The following is a 17303-nucleotide window of genomic DNA, read 5'->3' as shown; positions in this document are numbered from 1 at the left end:
ACTCACCCCAATCTAGTCTACCTCACCCCACTCCAATCCTCCCAACCCATTCCAATCTAATATGCCCAACTCCATTTCGCCTCACTCTAATCCAAAACAATCTGCCCTAATCCAATTCAAAACAGTCTGCGCCACTCCAATCCAAGACAATATGTTTCACTTCCATCTACCTCACTCCAATCTGCCACACTCCAATACAAAATAACCTGCACCACTCCAATCCAAAACAATCTGCCCCACTCAAATCTGCCCCAATAAAAAACAGTCTGCACCACTGCAATCTGCTGCACTCCAATCCAAAACAAATTGCCCCACTCCAATCTGCCACAGTTTAATCCAAAACAATGTGCCCCACTCCCATGTGCCCCACGCCACCAATTCAAAACAATCTTCCCCAATTGAATCAGCCGCATTCCAGTCTGCCCCACACCAATCCCAAAAAATCTGTCCCACTTCAATCGACACCACTGCAGTCTGCCCCACACTGCAAAACAATCTATCCCACTCCAATCCACCCACGCTATTCTACCCCACTTCAATCCAAAGCAATGCACCCCACTCCAAACCACCTCACTCCAATCCAATCCAACCCACTTCACTTCACTCCACTCCAATCCAGTCCACCCCACACAACCCAATCTACCCAACTCCAATGCATCCTAATACAATCTGCCCCACTCCATTATGTCCCACTCCAATCCAAAACACTCTGCCCCACTTTAGTCTGTCACCTCCAATCCAAAGCAATCTGCCCATCTCCAATATGCCCCACTCCAATCTGCCCGATTCCAATCCAAAACAATCTGCCCCACTCCAATCCAAAACAATCTGCCGCAGGCTAATCCACAACAATCTGCCCGACTCCAATCCAAAACAATCTGTCCCACTCCAATCCAAAACAATCTGCCTCACTTCAATCCAAAACAACCTGCCCCACTCCAATCCATTTCAATCTGCCCCACTCCAATCTGCCCCACTTTAAATCAAAACAACCTATCCCGCTCCAACCTGCACCGCTCCATCCTGCCCCACTCCAATCCCAAACAACCCACTCGAGTTAAAAAACAATCTGTCCTACTCCAATCCAATCAACCTCACCTCACCCCAATCCAATCCACCCCGCTCAAACCCAATTTACCCCGCTACAAGCCACCACAATCCATCCCACTAAATTTCAGTCCACCCCACCCCACTTCAATCCAATACACCTCGCCCCAATCCAATCAAACCCCAATCCACTCCAGTCCAATCCACTCCACTCTAGTCCATTCCACTCCACTTCAGTCCAATCAACCTCACTCCAGTCAGATCCACCCCACTCCAGTCCATCCCATCCCACTTCAACCCACCCCAACGCAACCCACCTTCATCCAATCCAATCCACTCTATTCCAATTCATCCCACCCCACTCCAGCCCACCCCATCTCAATCAAACCCACCCTACTCCAATCCAATCCATTTCACTCCAATCCACCCACGCCATCCCAGTCTATCCCACTCCAATCCAATCCACATTAACTCACCCTACTCCAGTCCAATCCACCCCACTCCAAACCACCTTAATCTACCCTACTTCAATCCAGTCCACCCCTCTCCAATTAATCCATCCCACAACAATCCAATAAACCCCTCACCAATCCAATCCAATCCAATACAACCCAATCCAATCCAGTCCAGTCTACTTCACTTCAGTCTAATCCACCACAATCCACTCCACTCCAATCCACCCTACCCCAGTCCAATCCACCACACTCAATCCAATCCACCCCACCCTAATCCACCCCACTGAATCCAATCCACCTCACACCAATGCACTCCACACCACCCTAATCAGATATACCCCAGTCCAATCCACCCCACTCCAGTCCATCCCACGCCAATCCAGTCCACCTCATCTCAATGCAATGCACCCCAGTCAAATCCACCCCACCCCAATCCAATCCTCCCCACCCCAATCAAGTTCACCCTCCACCCCACCCTATTTCAATTCAATCCACCCACTCCACTCCAACTCACTCTACCCTAATCTCGCCTACCACATCCCAGTTCAGTCCACCGCACTGCAATCCAATCTAGCCAGCCCAGCACACTCCAATCCACACCACTCCAATCCATTCTACCCCACTTCAAGCCAACTCATTTCAATCCAACCCAATCCTTCCACTTCACTCCAATCCTATCCGCCCCACTTCGGTACAGACCACCACAATCCAATCCAGTGAATTCAATCCACCTCACTCCAATCCAACACACCACACTCCAATTCAATTTAATCCACCCCACCCACTCCAATCCTCCCCAATTCAATTAATTCAACCCATATCACTGCAGTCCAAACCACCCACCCAATCCCATCTAATCCACCCCACTCAAATCCACCCCAGTCCCATCCACCTCATCCCATTTCAATCCACCCCACATGTTGGTCGTTTAGAGACCACCACACTCTCTAACTAGAAAATAGAGCCCCCTTAAGGTATTTATGTTCGTCAGCAGATACTGCAAGCTTTCTTAAGATCCTCTGGAGGTTTCCACTACAATCCACCAGCTAACACTGCATGAGAAACCCATCCGATTGAAAAAGCTCTAGTGCTATGAAGTGACGACATGTCACAACACCAGCACTTTACAAGCCAATAAAATATAACAAAATGTATAAGGTCTGGCAATTCAATGTTTCTTCGTGAGGCAAGCAAGCCTGTATGTGTGGAGTTATAAAGCATGAACTTACCTACAAAGCAAAGCAGCACTGCACGAAAAGAATGTGTGGAAACTGCAGAATAATTAGTGTGCGCCAAAGAAGTGATTCACCAAGTCAGTGCTGCCATCTACTGTAACTCAAGAGAATACTCCGAGACAATTTACAGACCTAAGCTGTTAGCATTACTTTAACGTTCATGGGGAAAGGGCAGACAAGTACGACTGATAGCCTAGCAGAGGTTTCGTTTCTTTAAACAAAGATGTACTTTCAAGGTTACTCTTTTAGCAAAGTAATGGTTTAGTGAGACTACTGACTGTATTTTCAAATCCAAAAAGTAAATCTTAATATATATTATGAAAATATCTCTATATTGATTCAGCTGTTTTAATATGCTAGTGTCCTGCAGCCTCCAATATAAGGAAAGAAGGAAAACACGGCGCACCATGAAAAAAGCTAATGTTTTGCAGCCCAAGAATGCTATGCAGTACACTCGCTGCGAATATAGGCTTATCCCCAAACCACTGGATCATCATACAAAATCTCACGTTCTTCAGTTCTCCTAGGCCCAGAGTGTGCCTAGAACAGGGGTGGCTCCTCCGTTAGGAGCCTCGCCTCCCTGCCAGCAGCAGAAGCTGCAAAACTTTCACAACGAGGGGATAGTGAACTATGGCCCTCATTAAAACAAAGGCAGTAAGTGCTGCCGACCACTGCGGGAACGGCCGCCAAAAGACCGTCGCCCGGGCAAACAACCGTCTGACAAATAATGACCACAGCCAGATTTCCAACACAAGAAGGGCAGAAATCCGGCTATGGCAATGCTGGCGGATGGTGTTAAGGTGGCGCTACTACCACCACCAGAGCCGCGCCAGTTGACTGCCGCCAGCCGTATTATGTTCTGCTGGCGGGCGCTGCTGGCGGTAGCAGCACCCCATACCCTCCCCCGCCGGATCCAGGTAAGTTGTATTTCCGACAAGGGGGAGGGTGTAGTATGTGTGCATGAATGTGTGAGTGTAAGCGTGAATGCAAATGTATGTGTAGTGTTGAGTGCATGCGTGTATGCATGTGTGAGAATGTGTGTATGAATGGATATGTGAATGCGTGTCTGCATGTCAGTGGGAATGTGGTACGTATGTATGCATGAATGAATGGATGCATGCGTGTATGAATGCCTGTGTAAGTGAGTGTGTGTATCTGTAGTGCGTGTCTGCGTGTATGGGGGTGTGGGGGATTGGAAGGGGGAGGGTGAATGGAGGGGGGGTGGGGGACATCTGGGGAGTGTTTGGGGGGGAGGGGGCCTCCTATCAGTGACAGGGAAAGAATTCCCTGTCATTGACAGGGCCTACCGCCGTGGTTTTCGTGGCGTTACGAACGCCATGGAAACCATGGCGGTAGGCAGGGCCAAAATGCCTGAGGCAGTACAATAGCGGCCGCCGGGCTGGAGATTCTTATCTCCAGCCTGGTGGCTGCTACTGCAGTGGCTGTCAGAATGGTACATTGGCGGGTTGGCTAAAGCCAACCCTCCAATGTCATAATGTGACGGTATGCATCGCCAGTCTGTTGGCGGTACTACTGCCACATTATCACCGACCGCCGGAGTCAAAATGACACCCCATGTTTACTATCCCCTTGTTGTGGAAGGGGCGGGGCATCTGGGATGAGGAGCAGTGAGGGGGAGTGTACGGCACTCCCCCTCACTGCGCATGTATGTTTAGCCTGCCCGGCTCAACACAGCTGCTGGGCTGGAGAGAGCCTGCACAGGCTCCCAGTCTGCCTGGGAGCACCCAGCCAGGGCCCACCCAGTCAATTCTGATGCTGGTTTGAAGCCAGTGCCTGCCTGCAGCAAGCAGAGGAGAGGTGCAGGGCACAGTGGCGAAAAGGTAAGTGTTCATTTTTATTTTATTAAATTCTAGACCCCCCCCCCTCCCAAGTTACACAGCCCTTCTCATTCATTCATTCATTAACTCAGTCACTCCTCCCTCACTTTCCCACGAAAACACTCCATGAAAAACGGGCATCTTGTGCTAGTTACAGAGAGCGCATCTGTTTTAGTACCGGGCATGGCATCCAGTGGAATGGCAGGAAAGATGAACACAGTGTTGAGTGGAAGGCAACATGCACTGAGGTGAGTACTCAGCCTAGTAAGAGACTACATGCTCCAGTTAGACCTGTAAGTTGATTGTAGTGTTTTAAAGCATCTAACTGAAATGTCATACAATATTAGGTTGTTTATTTAGATTTTTATTTAACCTACAGTACAACAAACTGGGCAGGTACAACACTCTGGATGCAAACTTAAGTGGTATTTCATGACGTGAATGGACCCAGATGGAGGTAATTACCCCCCGATCAGTCCCCCGGGGGAGGGGCAAACAGCCCACTAGATGCCAGGGAATTAAAACAAAACAGAGGGGTGTGGGCTGCCCACCACCATGGGCACGGTTATGCTCCCACCCCAACTGAAGGGGGCAGCAGTCTTTCGGACCCCCCTGCAGACTAAAATATCTCATCCCGATGACAAGTAAGAGGACATTAGACTCTTTTGGGTGTTGATTTTACACATGGGCCAGGTGAGCTTGGCTAACTCCCAATATAGTCCCACTTGCAATGGAGAGCAGCTGCACTTTTAGGACTTGGATATGCTGGCCGTTGCAAAAACCTACCAGATTCAGACGCTTTTGAAAACTAAACATCTGGGGGAGTCCAGGGCAGTGTGCTTCACATTCATCCCAAACCATTTTTGTACCCACAATGCCCTGCAAACCTCTACCTTTGCCTGAATGGAAACTTCTGGAATCCACAGGAATCCACAAAATTCCCACCATCCAGCAATGCCCCATCTGTACTGATAAAAAACTCTGCCCCACTTGTGTAGATGCCCAAAGCAGAGTTACCCTAAAAACATATGAAAACAAGCTTTGGTACACCCAATAGGTCTCACCTTTGGAACTGTATAAGTATCTAGCCATGCAGCATATTATCATGGGTGCTACAATAACTACTGCTCTTTAACGTGGAAACTTTGACACTAATAGGCACATAATAGCACTGCATTGACAAGTACTTATTAAAGTGCTCTTTTTGTATACCTGGTAGTCTGAAATCACAGGTCACTGCCAATGACAACAGGAGAGTCGTTTTTTCTGCAGATAAGCAAATAAGTCACTACACGTGAATGGATGTGTGTGTAAAGAACACAAAGCTGAATGGGTCAAGGGCAGCTGGAAACTGCTCAATAGAACACTGTCCTACTGATTTGTTGCAATAACGCACAAAAACCTGAACTTAGGGCAAGTGAACCACTCTACGTGGTAGCACACCACCTTTCAAGTCGTAGACTTTCCGTTACTGAATCATTGTTTTCAGATACCTAAGTTCAATTGAAGCGTAAGCTGAAGCCTAAAGACTGCAAATTCCAGAATGCAATGCCAAGGCATTGTAAGTTGTGCCTTATTTGGCAACGTCACCTGTACTGTAGTAAAAACAGATTGCTGCTGGATAAATGCCCAAATTCAATTAAAAAAAATAATGGCAGACACCCACTGAGCTCATTGGCATAAGGAGGCAATCAACTGCCAAGTAGATGAACACCATGCAGCATCCCATCAGCCAATTATGGCTGTCTGTGTTTGTGCTGGGCAAGCCCATAATCAAAAAGTTAGCCACAAAACTACAAGTACCACAATGCAGTGTTCCTGTGTTCCTGGCTTGTGTTTTCAAAAACAGGAAACTCCAAAAACAACTGACTGAGGTGGAAAGGAAAATATACACCCTTCCTCCTGCTATATGTGCCTAAGGCTCGCCTCTGTGTCCTTGATAGAATTGAAAATTCTAGATGCGAAAGCTAGAATATTTTTCATTCTATGTCAGGACCGGAGGCTCCGATTGTGCTAGTTTAAAATCGTGCCATAACAATTGAAGATATATCTAAAATAGGTTTATAATAAAAAATGTTAAAAGTGGAATCAGAAGACCAATCCGCGGCACCTAGTATATCGTCTAAACAAGAACATAGAGAAAAAGACTTTGACGCCATAGCTTCTCTCGTCGCGTGAGCCCCAAATTTTGACACATCAATACCCGCTTCTGACAGAAGCCATAGCATCCATCTGACTAAAGTCACCGAAGAAACTGGACGAAATGGTTTCTGGAGGGATATTAAAAGTTGACCCAACATATCTGAACGAAATTCAGCTGTAGTAACCTCATAGTCCTTCAAAGATTGCACCACACAAAGCTTGGTGTTATCCGGGAATGAGGGATAAGATACCAACCTGGTATTACACTTTGTTCTTTGAGAGATAACAAAAGATACTCCTTCAGGAGAAAAACGTCTCCTTGCCAAATCTAAAGCCTTGATGTCAGATACTCGTTTACAAGAGATAAGGCAGAGTAGCATGGTGAGTTTAGCAGATAACTGTTTCCTAGCTAAATATTTATTGAAGGGCCAGGAATCTAAAAATCTAAGGACAACATCAATATCCCAAAGTTCCAAATACTTGGGAAGGGGAAGATTTAACATCCTAATGCCTCGAACCAACTTACATACAATGGACAATTGTCCCACAGGTTTCCCTTCAATAAAGACATGTCCAGCTGACATAGCTGACCGGAAATTGTTGATAGAACTATAAGCTATCCCAGATGCTGCTAGGGAAGAAAGAAAATCCAATATCATGGTGCAATCAGTGTTAAAGGGATCTGTAACCTGTGAGTTGCACCAACTACACCAGCGTCTCCAAGCGGAGGAATATCGCTTGTGGGTACTAGGAGCCCAGGACTGATTAATGAAATCCTGAGCTCCATTTGAAAGGCCTGGGAGATTCCAACTTTGCCTGATAGGTGCCAAGTCAGTAGAGACAGTTGCCTGTTTGAATCAATGGATGAGGTGACCCTGCTAGGTCCAGGAGGAGATTCCAACACCAGGGCAAGAAACTGGGAGGGGCACAGGCTAATTGCAGAATGATCGGAAACCAGGAATGGGCTCTTAAAAATGGAGTGATCAATACCATCACTGCTTTCTATCTCCACAACTGTGCTAAAACCCTGGGAATCATCATGAAAGGAGAAAAGGCATGGGAAAGGAATGGACTCCAGTCCTGGAGGAAAGCATCCGTCGTCATCGTTCCCGGGTCCAGGCGCCAGCTGAAATAGGTCCAGAGTTGAGTGTTCAACCGAGAAGCGAAAAGGTCGATGTTGCAAAGACCCCATTTCTGCATGATGACGCTGAAGATCCATGGATGAAGTCTCCAATCGCTGGCATCCTTTAAATGATGTGAATGCCAATCCGCTACCACATTCCGTTGACCAGGCAGATATTCCGCCGTTACTGAGATGTGGTTCTGGAGACAGAAATGCCAAAAATCCTTGGCAATTTCCATCATTAATTTGGATCGCGTTCCTTCCAGCTTGTTCACATAGTGAACCGCCAAAATATTGTCCATACGAAGGAGAATGCAGCATTTCACTGTGCCCGCCGTAAAGTTGCGAATTGCAAAGGAGCTCGCTAAGAGCTCCTGCAATTGATATGAAGGGACAACTCTTTCAGGGACCAGTGCCCCTCCCCCCCATGGAAATGTGACCCCAATGGGGACCTCAACCCCACAGGCTGGCATCCACCTCTTTGACCAACTACGGAGAGGGGGTAACTATGGCTCTGCCGTTCCATGCTTCCATATGGGCTAGCCACCAAGAGATCTCTGTTCTCGCATCTTCTGAGAGGGTAACTAGTTGGGAATATGACAGGCATTTGTTCAGATGCATGATCTTCAAACGTTGGAGAGCCCTGTAATGTAGAGGTCCTGGGAAAATCGCCTGAATGGATGAGGCTAGAAGCCCCACCAGGCTAGCCAGCGATCTCATTGATATATTCCTCTCGAATAAGGCTAATCTCCATTCTCTCTTGATGTTCTTCACCTTCAAGGGATGGAGAACTAATTGGGCCGATTGGGATTTCACCATGAATCCTAGGAGTTCTGAAGATTGTGTAGGAATCAGGATAGATTTTTGGACGTTGATGACAAACCCTAATTCCTGAAGAAGAGAGATCGCCCATTCTAGATGAAGAATTGTTGTCTGAGGGGATTAGGGCAAAATGATTATGTCGTCCAGTTATATGATAAGACGAACACCCCTGGATCTTAGGGATTCCACAACTGGTTTCATCAGCTTCGTGAAGCACCACGGAGCTGAAGACAGGCCGAAAGGAAAGAACTTTGAACTCGTAACACTTTCCTCCCCATAGAAACTGGAAGAAGCGTCTGCGGGGAGGAAAGATAGGAATGAAAAGGTAGCGTCCTTCAAATCTAAACGTACCATCCAATCTCCCACTTGAAGGATGTCTCGTAACACATGGATCACCTCCATCTTGAAATGACGGTAAAGGATCCATTGGTTGAATTCCCTTAAATTGAGGACCAACCGGGAGCGGCCCCCTTTTTTGTCGACCAGAAAAATTGAACTTACAAACTCCAAGGGGTGAAGATCGGTTTCCACTATCGCATTTTATGACAGAAGAGATTGAATTTCTGCTTGAATAAAATTCTGATCTAATTAGGAAAAATGCATTGTGATGGGGAATGACAACTGCAGGGGAGTCTGAAAGAATTCTGTCTTGAAACCCTGCACAGATTCCAGCACCCAAGGATCGTTGGAAATCTTTTGCCAATTGTGAGAAAATAGCTGTGTGCGCCCCCTCAAAGTAACCTCTGCCCACAGGATTATTCTCACCTGAGGGGTTAAAGTCCTGTATGGCAGAAGCACCTCTGAACCTTCCTCTATGGAACCGCCCTCTGAGGGAAAGTCTTGAGGGGTAGAAGGTGGATGCTTGGTCTTGATAGCCACTTCTACCTCTTTCGCTTTAGAAGCTGTCCCCTGTCGAGCCTTGATAACTGCGGCCGAACGCTTGCCCTCTGAAGCGTCCGGACCGTGCAAAAAGTGGGGGCAGTGCTCTTTTAATCAAACCTTGGGCCTTATCCAGGTTGGAGAAAGTGGTGACGAATTTAGAGAGTTCTTTAAGGAAAGGAGCCCCAAATAAAAAGCCATGTGCTGCAGGGCCAGCCTCGGAAGAAGCAAGATCCGCCAGTTTCGGATCTAGTTTCATCAGAATCGAGCGGCGTCGCTCATTAGAAATCCACTGTTAGTATTACCTAATTGACAAAGAGCACATTGGACCCTTTCCACTAGGGTCTCTGTATCAACCGGAACATAAGACTCCTTTGCCTGATAGGCCAATTAGAGAATTTTGGTCAAGGGACCTGTCATGTCAGTAGCTTATCCTGGCAAGATTTCCATGCTCTATCAATCTCTTTCTTCGGGTCATAAGTATATTTCCTTAAGTAGGTTACCATAGAGGGATCTACCTCTGGAGTTTCTGCCACTTTGTCTGGAAGGTCAGGTCTGGTACACTACGAGCGTAAGCGCGCTCATACTTCTTTATCAACGTCCTGTCTGATGTGAGATTTGACATAATCAACTACTTCAGGAGGAGGGGGCACCCAAATTGCAGACCTGATGTGGATGATTTCCCCTAGTTCAAAAGTTAAGAGTTTTGGTTGCTTACTGGAGGAGGTATGATGGGTTTTCGCCTTACGCTTACGTGGACACTGCGTGTCTTCCCGCGAAGAGCTTTGTGAGGAAGTTGCGTCAGAGTCCTCTGCAAACTCTTCCAACTGGGGTTCTCATGGAATACTGTAGGGGTATTAGTTAGCTAAAGAGGCTGTGAGCTTCTCAAACACTTCGTAATGAGCTTCTTTATTAGGCAGGGTCGCAGGAGCGACTTTGGTCCCCTCTATCATTTCCCCAGAGGGGGGATTCCAGCCCTGCTGTTGAGCAAACCCATAATGGTGATGTTTCAAAGGAGTAAATAGCCTTGGCTAAGGCTTCATTAACAGTCTAGCGCACTCCTGCGTCCAGAGCTTGAACTAGATTTTGTTCAAACAAGCTTGATTGCCCATCATCATTGGAATAACTCTCATCACCCTCCTGGTATTCGTCATACACAATGGTATTTGCAATACAGAATTAAATAAAGTGAATAAATTTGCCTAGACCCCAAAAGGTCACCAACCAGGGTCAGAGAGCCCCAAAGGTGAGTCAAGTGGGAGCCAGGCAGGGCGCACAGACAAAGAACCCCTAAATCAAAGAACCCCTAATCAAGGTTGGAGGGAGGACCTGATAAAGAGTTCTGGGCAAAGCCTCTGTATTATTTATACAACCCTGGCAGAACTCAGTCTGTCAGGGCGTCCACCGCGAACAGAAGAGCCACGGGGGGAGCCACAATTCAGACACACACGTGCGAGTCAGCAGGCAGACATGATGAAAGTTACGCTTGCCAGATCGCACGTGCACACTGAGGCGGGTCCCAAAAGGCTAAAAATAGAAAGAGGACTGCGCTGCAAAAAGCTGCGCGGTCCTTGCTCCCAAACTCCCACTCCAAATATACGGGACGGCAAGCCGCTCCCATGACGGATTAGCATACAATTGAAACATAGAACAACACAGAATCAGTATATAGCCGTAAACTCGTAGTCGCGCATAAACGTGCTCGCAAAGCGGTACACCAAATATCATAAATAATTACAATCACAATAAAATATAAGGAGACTTAACTGGCTGCACAGCAGCAAAGAAACAGGAAGTGTGTTGTTATACTCAAGGTATTATAGTGCTTGTCACTATGGTTGATCATGTGTTCTTTCTAATTGGCTGCTGTAAAAAATAAAGCATAGAAAGAGAAGCATAATCGGAGCCTCCGGTCCCGACACATAATTCATCCAAATTAAGCACCAAGAGAAGAAATACTTCAGGTGTGGGACAAACAAAAGAATAGAGAACAGAGCAATTGAATAGGGATAAAAAAATGAGTCAGTCAGTCACGAGCAAGAACCTGACTTAAAACCCGCTCAATATACTTTTTTGTAGAGAAAGCGCCTTTGACAGTAGAGAACTAGAGTGGTTTCTAGTCCAAACCTAACAGACATGTACTGAGGGTCTCAGTAAGATAAACCCCAGATGTATACTGAAAAGCACTAGTGGAGGGGGGATATTGAGATGTCCCACCATGCCTGGCGAAGGGAAATTCAACTGAGATTAACATCAATTGATTTTTTTGGAAGAATAATAGAATCCAGTTAAGGTTGTGAATGGATCCTGCTAGTGATATGAATTTCAGAGTGATGATGATGTGTAGCATGCGGAGCTCTGCCATTAGATGTATTAGGACCAGCAGCATGCAGACATCATTGCCCTTTTTGTGTGAGACGTTTTCTATTGCATCTATAAGGGCTACCTGCCTCTTATGCTAATGATAGGCTCCAGGATGCTTTGGAGTTAGAACTGGACATGAGTCAAATAAGCCTTGGAATTGCCTTGTTATTTTTATTTTAGTTTAACCCAAAAAGAAAGATGGCACATGCTCTGAAATCAGTCAGGTTCCATGCTGCTCTTTTAGCTTACATATTACCCACAGTTCGTTCAGTTCAAAGAATTATATTCCCCCTGAAAGGATGGTGTTCAGAACTTTAGCAGGAAACTTGTGATGGATTTGTAGTTCAGAGATGGTTGGCGAGGAGGTCTGCAAGAGAGGCTGCTTGTTGTTTGGGTTAATGACTTTAAAGGTGTAATTTTCTATGATTGTAGATGGAAGGTCGGAAGCCTTTGTAAATATAATGTCAGATGCATTCTGGTCTTCAACGAAGAAGTTTGATTTGTTAAGCAGAACAAATTTCAAAAGTGCAGGGTTGAGCTCATGGACAGACAATGATTTCCTATTAGGCGATTTATTTTTTACATGTGACAGCTGGCTAGTTGCATCTTTTGTACTTTGTAACTCACAAAGTGTGTTCAGCATTGAAAATGCATTATACGGGTATTACTTTTACGGGTAAAGACTTTTCTAAGACATATAAGACAATGTACATCAACTTTAATGTTTTAAACATGAATTCAAGGTTGGGGAAAAGGAGAGGTTCAAACTGTTGCTTACCGAGCATGAACTCATCATCAACATGAAAGGTCTCTATTTCCTTGGGGAACTCTACCCAAAGGGGTCTGTAAAAATAACATGATAAGGTCATGTTACATGGTTTGCTAATCAACTCTTATGAAATCAATGCAGCTCACAGGACATACAATAAAATAAAACATTGAACCATAGGTAATCGAATTGTATACTGATGATTGTTCTACTGAATACTGACATGGAGAATTTTGTTGTAGAAGAATATTGAGGACAGAATATTGAGGGACAAAATATTAAAAAGGAAAGTGTATATAAGGAAGTTTAGATTTACTATTCCTAACTCCACATATCCGTACCATAAAGATATGTGTACCGCATAGGTGCGTATGTGGAGTACAGAAAATCAGACCTGTCTAATTTTTTTCAAAACTTTTTCCCTTGATATTGTGTCCCGTTGATACTTTGTGGTTGATATTCAGGGTGCACACCCAATCTGACATCAATCAAGGCTCATAACTGACTTTTCCAGGCCAATTAAAATTACATCTTTCTAAAACTTAGGGTCATATAAATGACGCAGTATCAATGCATTTCATAATGCAGCCATCAAGTGCACAATTCACAGTTTTGAATGCCTACACCTTTAGCCAGAGTCACTGGAATTATGCGGTTGTGCAGCTGTAGTGTTTTTTGCATATAGTAGATTTGCTCCATTTGCCACATAACTCATCATATGCTCCATAATCTGAAGATTTAAATAAAAGAGTAAATTGTTTCTAACTCAAACAGTTCAAAAGTTACTAAAAATTACAGCAACACGTGGTGCAATGCGATGGAAGGCCTTCTGCAATAGGCTGACTATTCACAATTCTGTTGCTCATTGCTATATTGAGTGTTTAACTAGTACTAATGAGATGCAACCAATGCCCAGGCAGTGTTAACCAGTGTAAAAAGACAAAATAATGAAATAATACAATTACAAAATGTGCTGCATTACGCTGCATAAATTGCCCTTTCTTGCTGCATAATTTACTCTATCCAGCCACATAATTTGGCCCTCCCCTGCCGCATAATTCCAGTGGCTCTGGTCTTTACCTCCTAAAGCGAACACCTGAAAATGTGAGTGTTGGCGAAGCAGAAGGTTAGAGGTGGACATAGTTTGAAAATGTTGAGGAGGTCGCAGTAAGTGCTTGTAGTGCAAGTGATGATAAATGAGGATTTCATTTCACTGGTTAGCTGGGCCATAACATTCCTGTCAGATGGGGAGGTAAATTGGAGAAGAGCAATGCTATTATTTTGTCAGCAGTACATAGGGAAAATAAACGATCTCAGTCGTAGTTGGGTTGTGCGTTAACTAGTGCATGCACGGGCAAGCTTTCATTACAGTACAGACACTCTGGTATTTGGGTTGATTGATGGTAATACTCAAGTGGATCATGTACATAGGACAATCTGCACAATATCTGCATGCATGGAACTCTTGTCTAACATCCAAGTGAGACTGCAGCATGATTTTCTCTAATTATTTCTACTACTAACTTGTTGCTGTTAACCTGGACATCGTCCTGAAACTGAAAGGCCAAGCTTGGATGAAGGTAAGGGTCAAACCAAAACTTACAGCAAAAGCTTGTTTTGGGGAAGTAGTTGTTGTCTGGCAGTTAAGTTGATAATTGTGGAACCAGATGGTTATGTATACGACTGAAACATGACCACGTCATCTGCTAACATTGGAAGCATTTTGAAAACGTCTAGCTCTGGGACTAGACTCTGTCTGAAATGCAGAACATACTCTCTGATGAGTGTTCACTACTTGAAAGTAGAAAGAATGCCATGAAACTACATGGCAAGAAGACTTCTTTCTTTAAGAAACAGGTTTACATTCACTAACTTGAGAGAGGCCAGAGGAAGATAGGGATTTAAAGACAAACTATATTTTTCTCTCAGAGAGCAGAAATAAACTGTAATGACAGGGCCAGAATCTTGTGGCCCTTTTGTTGTGGCTTGGAAATACCTCTTAAATTTTTTAATGGATATGAGAGGGTTGGAATGGAAGTGAGACACATAGCTTTCAAGTTCATCTGCCCTGGACTATGAGTTACTTAAAGAAGAACAACTGAAATCTATCTTCTAAAGGGGCACATGGTTCAGATGAAGTGAAATGGATTAGGTCAGTGGTTCTTAACCTTTTCATGTCTGTGGACCCCACTAAATCAATCCTGGAAGCCAGGGACACCAGACTAAGCAGCTTCTATGATGTAGATGTACAGAACAAGTACACATCAAATACACCAAGTATAAAATATTATATTAAATTTACAAATATGCAAAAAACTCAATTTGAATTTGAATGTGAAAATGAAAAATGCAGTTTTGTTTCTGAAAGACAAAGCAATAATCTAGATTCCAGCATATCCCTTTTTTGCTCCTAATGCATGATCTCTTTTTGTCAGCGCATACAACTGCTTCAGTTCAGGTTTCCAATCGTACATATTTGATTCTGTTTATAGAACTTGGCTGTTCCCATGATTCAAGATAAGAATACCAAGTTAATATTGTAGCTTCCAATTTCAAATTCCTTCAAACTTACTGACTGTTTTAAACCTCTCGATTTCAAATTTTTGCTTTTTATCGATACATAGTTTATTAATCTGCTAATACTATTTAATTTTCTAAACAGACGTTGACTCCCTGAGTAGGCGTTTCGGCCCTCAATTTTCCAGAGACCAAAGTGTTTGAAGAGCTGAATTAAGCGAAATGAACTCAAGCACATGGATGAAAGGGTGGGAATGTGGTAAAAACATAAATATAGAGTGCAGGACGCTGCATGTCATTACATTAGGAATCTGTGAAATGAAGTTGAGATAACAGTGAAAGCCTTAATGGTCAAAGAGACAGTGCTACACTGTCCCGGGACACATCCATACAACTATGGAAGAGATTCAACTCTCCAAAAGGAGAGCAGCAAACTAGCTAATGGAATGAAACACATGGTCCCTGGAAAGATGCTGAGATTCGCAGGGTCACCTTTCAAACTATTTAAAAAATCGATACACACTCATATAAATTAAGATATTAAATAAATGAATTGCTTCTGTTTCATTCTAATGATATAAACTTTATACCTGCACTAAAATAAGATACTATCAGGACTTGGACAGTGGGCTAACAAGGCTACAATAGGCCTTAACACAAGCAATGCAAATGGGCACCTGTCCCCTAGTTTGCTAGTAAAAATGCAGATACTAATGGGAGTGAAAGAGGCCCTCTCACATCCCTGGCCCCCTGTCTCATTGCACATGCTGAACAATTGATAGCTACTCCTCTATGTTTCAATTAGACTTGCAGCACTGAGTAGATTTTTCAGCACTGAAAATGCACAGAAGCAAAACGATCTATCATTAATTAATAGATGGTTTATGGACCTGATTCGTAACGAAATCTGCACCCACAGGTGAACATTTCGGAATGTTAGGAATTTACTACGGCTTCCCAGAAAACATCTGGAAAACTGAGACAGTTGTAGAATAACCAATTGTACTCCTTAGAAACTGTTGTGAATTCTGACATACAACCAGGCACAGGTATTCCCGCATGTGTACACAGTGTACAATCGCACATGGAGAAATACCTTTCTTTGTCATGGAGTGACCCTTGCCCTTGACAAGAGTGTGACTCTGACTGTTATCAGGGTGGGAATCAGTCGGAAAAAGGTTTGTGAATACCCATAAACCAGGACATTTGTGGGTATGAGCAAACTTTCATACAATATTCTTAGCGTGAGTACTTTTTTACAATTGAAAAACCACTACATGTGAAATGTAAAAGCAGTTTTATGCTCTGTTGCCATTTGTACCTGTCAGCAAATATCTTTGTGAATCAAACCCCCTGTAATTACTATTGATTGTGATTTTTCCCATAGCACTACGTGCTGTCCTAAAGTCACGTAAGAGCACACTGTGATATGAGACACATGCCCCAGTCATGATGATCGTCCAAGTAAGACTTTTCCAGTAAATACAATTCTGTAATTTCACACACTTGGTCTTCAAAAAATTCTAATGCAATTGGAATGGGCTGTTACCTCATCACTGGTTCAGCAGACACATGAGCTCGATAGAATAGAAGATAGAAATATGGCAGCAGTCTGTAGCGCTCACGAATTGCCTCCCGGATGAGCCGGGTGTTCTTTTCACCAAAGAGCCAAGGCTCGCGCCGTTTGGTGTCCTTGGTGGCGTGACCTCTGAAGAAGGGTTGGTACGCTCCAGCCTGGTACCAGCGCACCAGCAGTTCTGGTTCCGGGTCACCAATAAAACCACCCACATCAGCTGTTTGTATTGGGAAAAAACTCACAAGTAATTAACAGGTTTGCAAAAAATCAAATATACCAGTTTGTATTTTACATATTCTATTTATGAACAATGTTTGTCAACAATAAATGTTTTTGACAAAAGCGCAATTAATGGACTGGAATCCAATGTAATAAAAAAAACAGATACATTTGTCTTACCTCTAAAATCTTATTTTTCACATGCAGTATTACAAAGTTAATTCTGTAATAAGCCAACACACGGCATCAAATTAAATTGTTTGTTAAGCACATACTTTTCATTACTTTATTCCTGCTTTAATTGCTTGTTAATTTGT

At 44.1% G+C, this 17303-nt stretch overlaps 1 protein-coding gene across 2 annotated transcripts in view; it reads right to left on the bottom strand.

The window, feature by feature from the left end:
* GANC (glucosidase alpha, neutral C) overlaps window positions 1-17303 on the bottom strand; it is a 388017-nt gene that overhangs the window by 166539 nt on the left and 204175 nt on the right. For both annotated transcript variants that reach the window (XM_069208780.1, XM_069208781.1), the window contains 2 exons: window positions 16741-16984; window positions 12684-12748 (listed from right to left, as the gene is read on the bottom strand). In XM_069208780.1, coding sequence (XP_069064881.1) covers window positions 12684-12748; window positions 16741-16984 — 309 coding nt within the window. The remainder of the gene's footprint in view (window positions 1-12683; window positions 12749-16740; window positions 16985-17303) is intronic.

The sequence above is a fragment of the Pleurodeles waltl genome, chromosome 9 (assembly GCF_031143425.1).
Source record: "Pleurodeles waltl isolate 20211129_DDA chromosome 9, aPleWal1.hap1.20221129, whole genome shotgun sequence".
Lineage (NCBI taxonomy): Eukaryota > Metazoa > Chordata > Amphibia > Caudata > Salamandridae > Pleurodeles > Pleurodeles waltl.
Note: the sequence above shows the minus strand (reverse complement) of the source record. Positions and strands in the feature narration are given on the sequence as shown.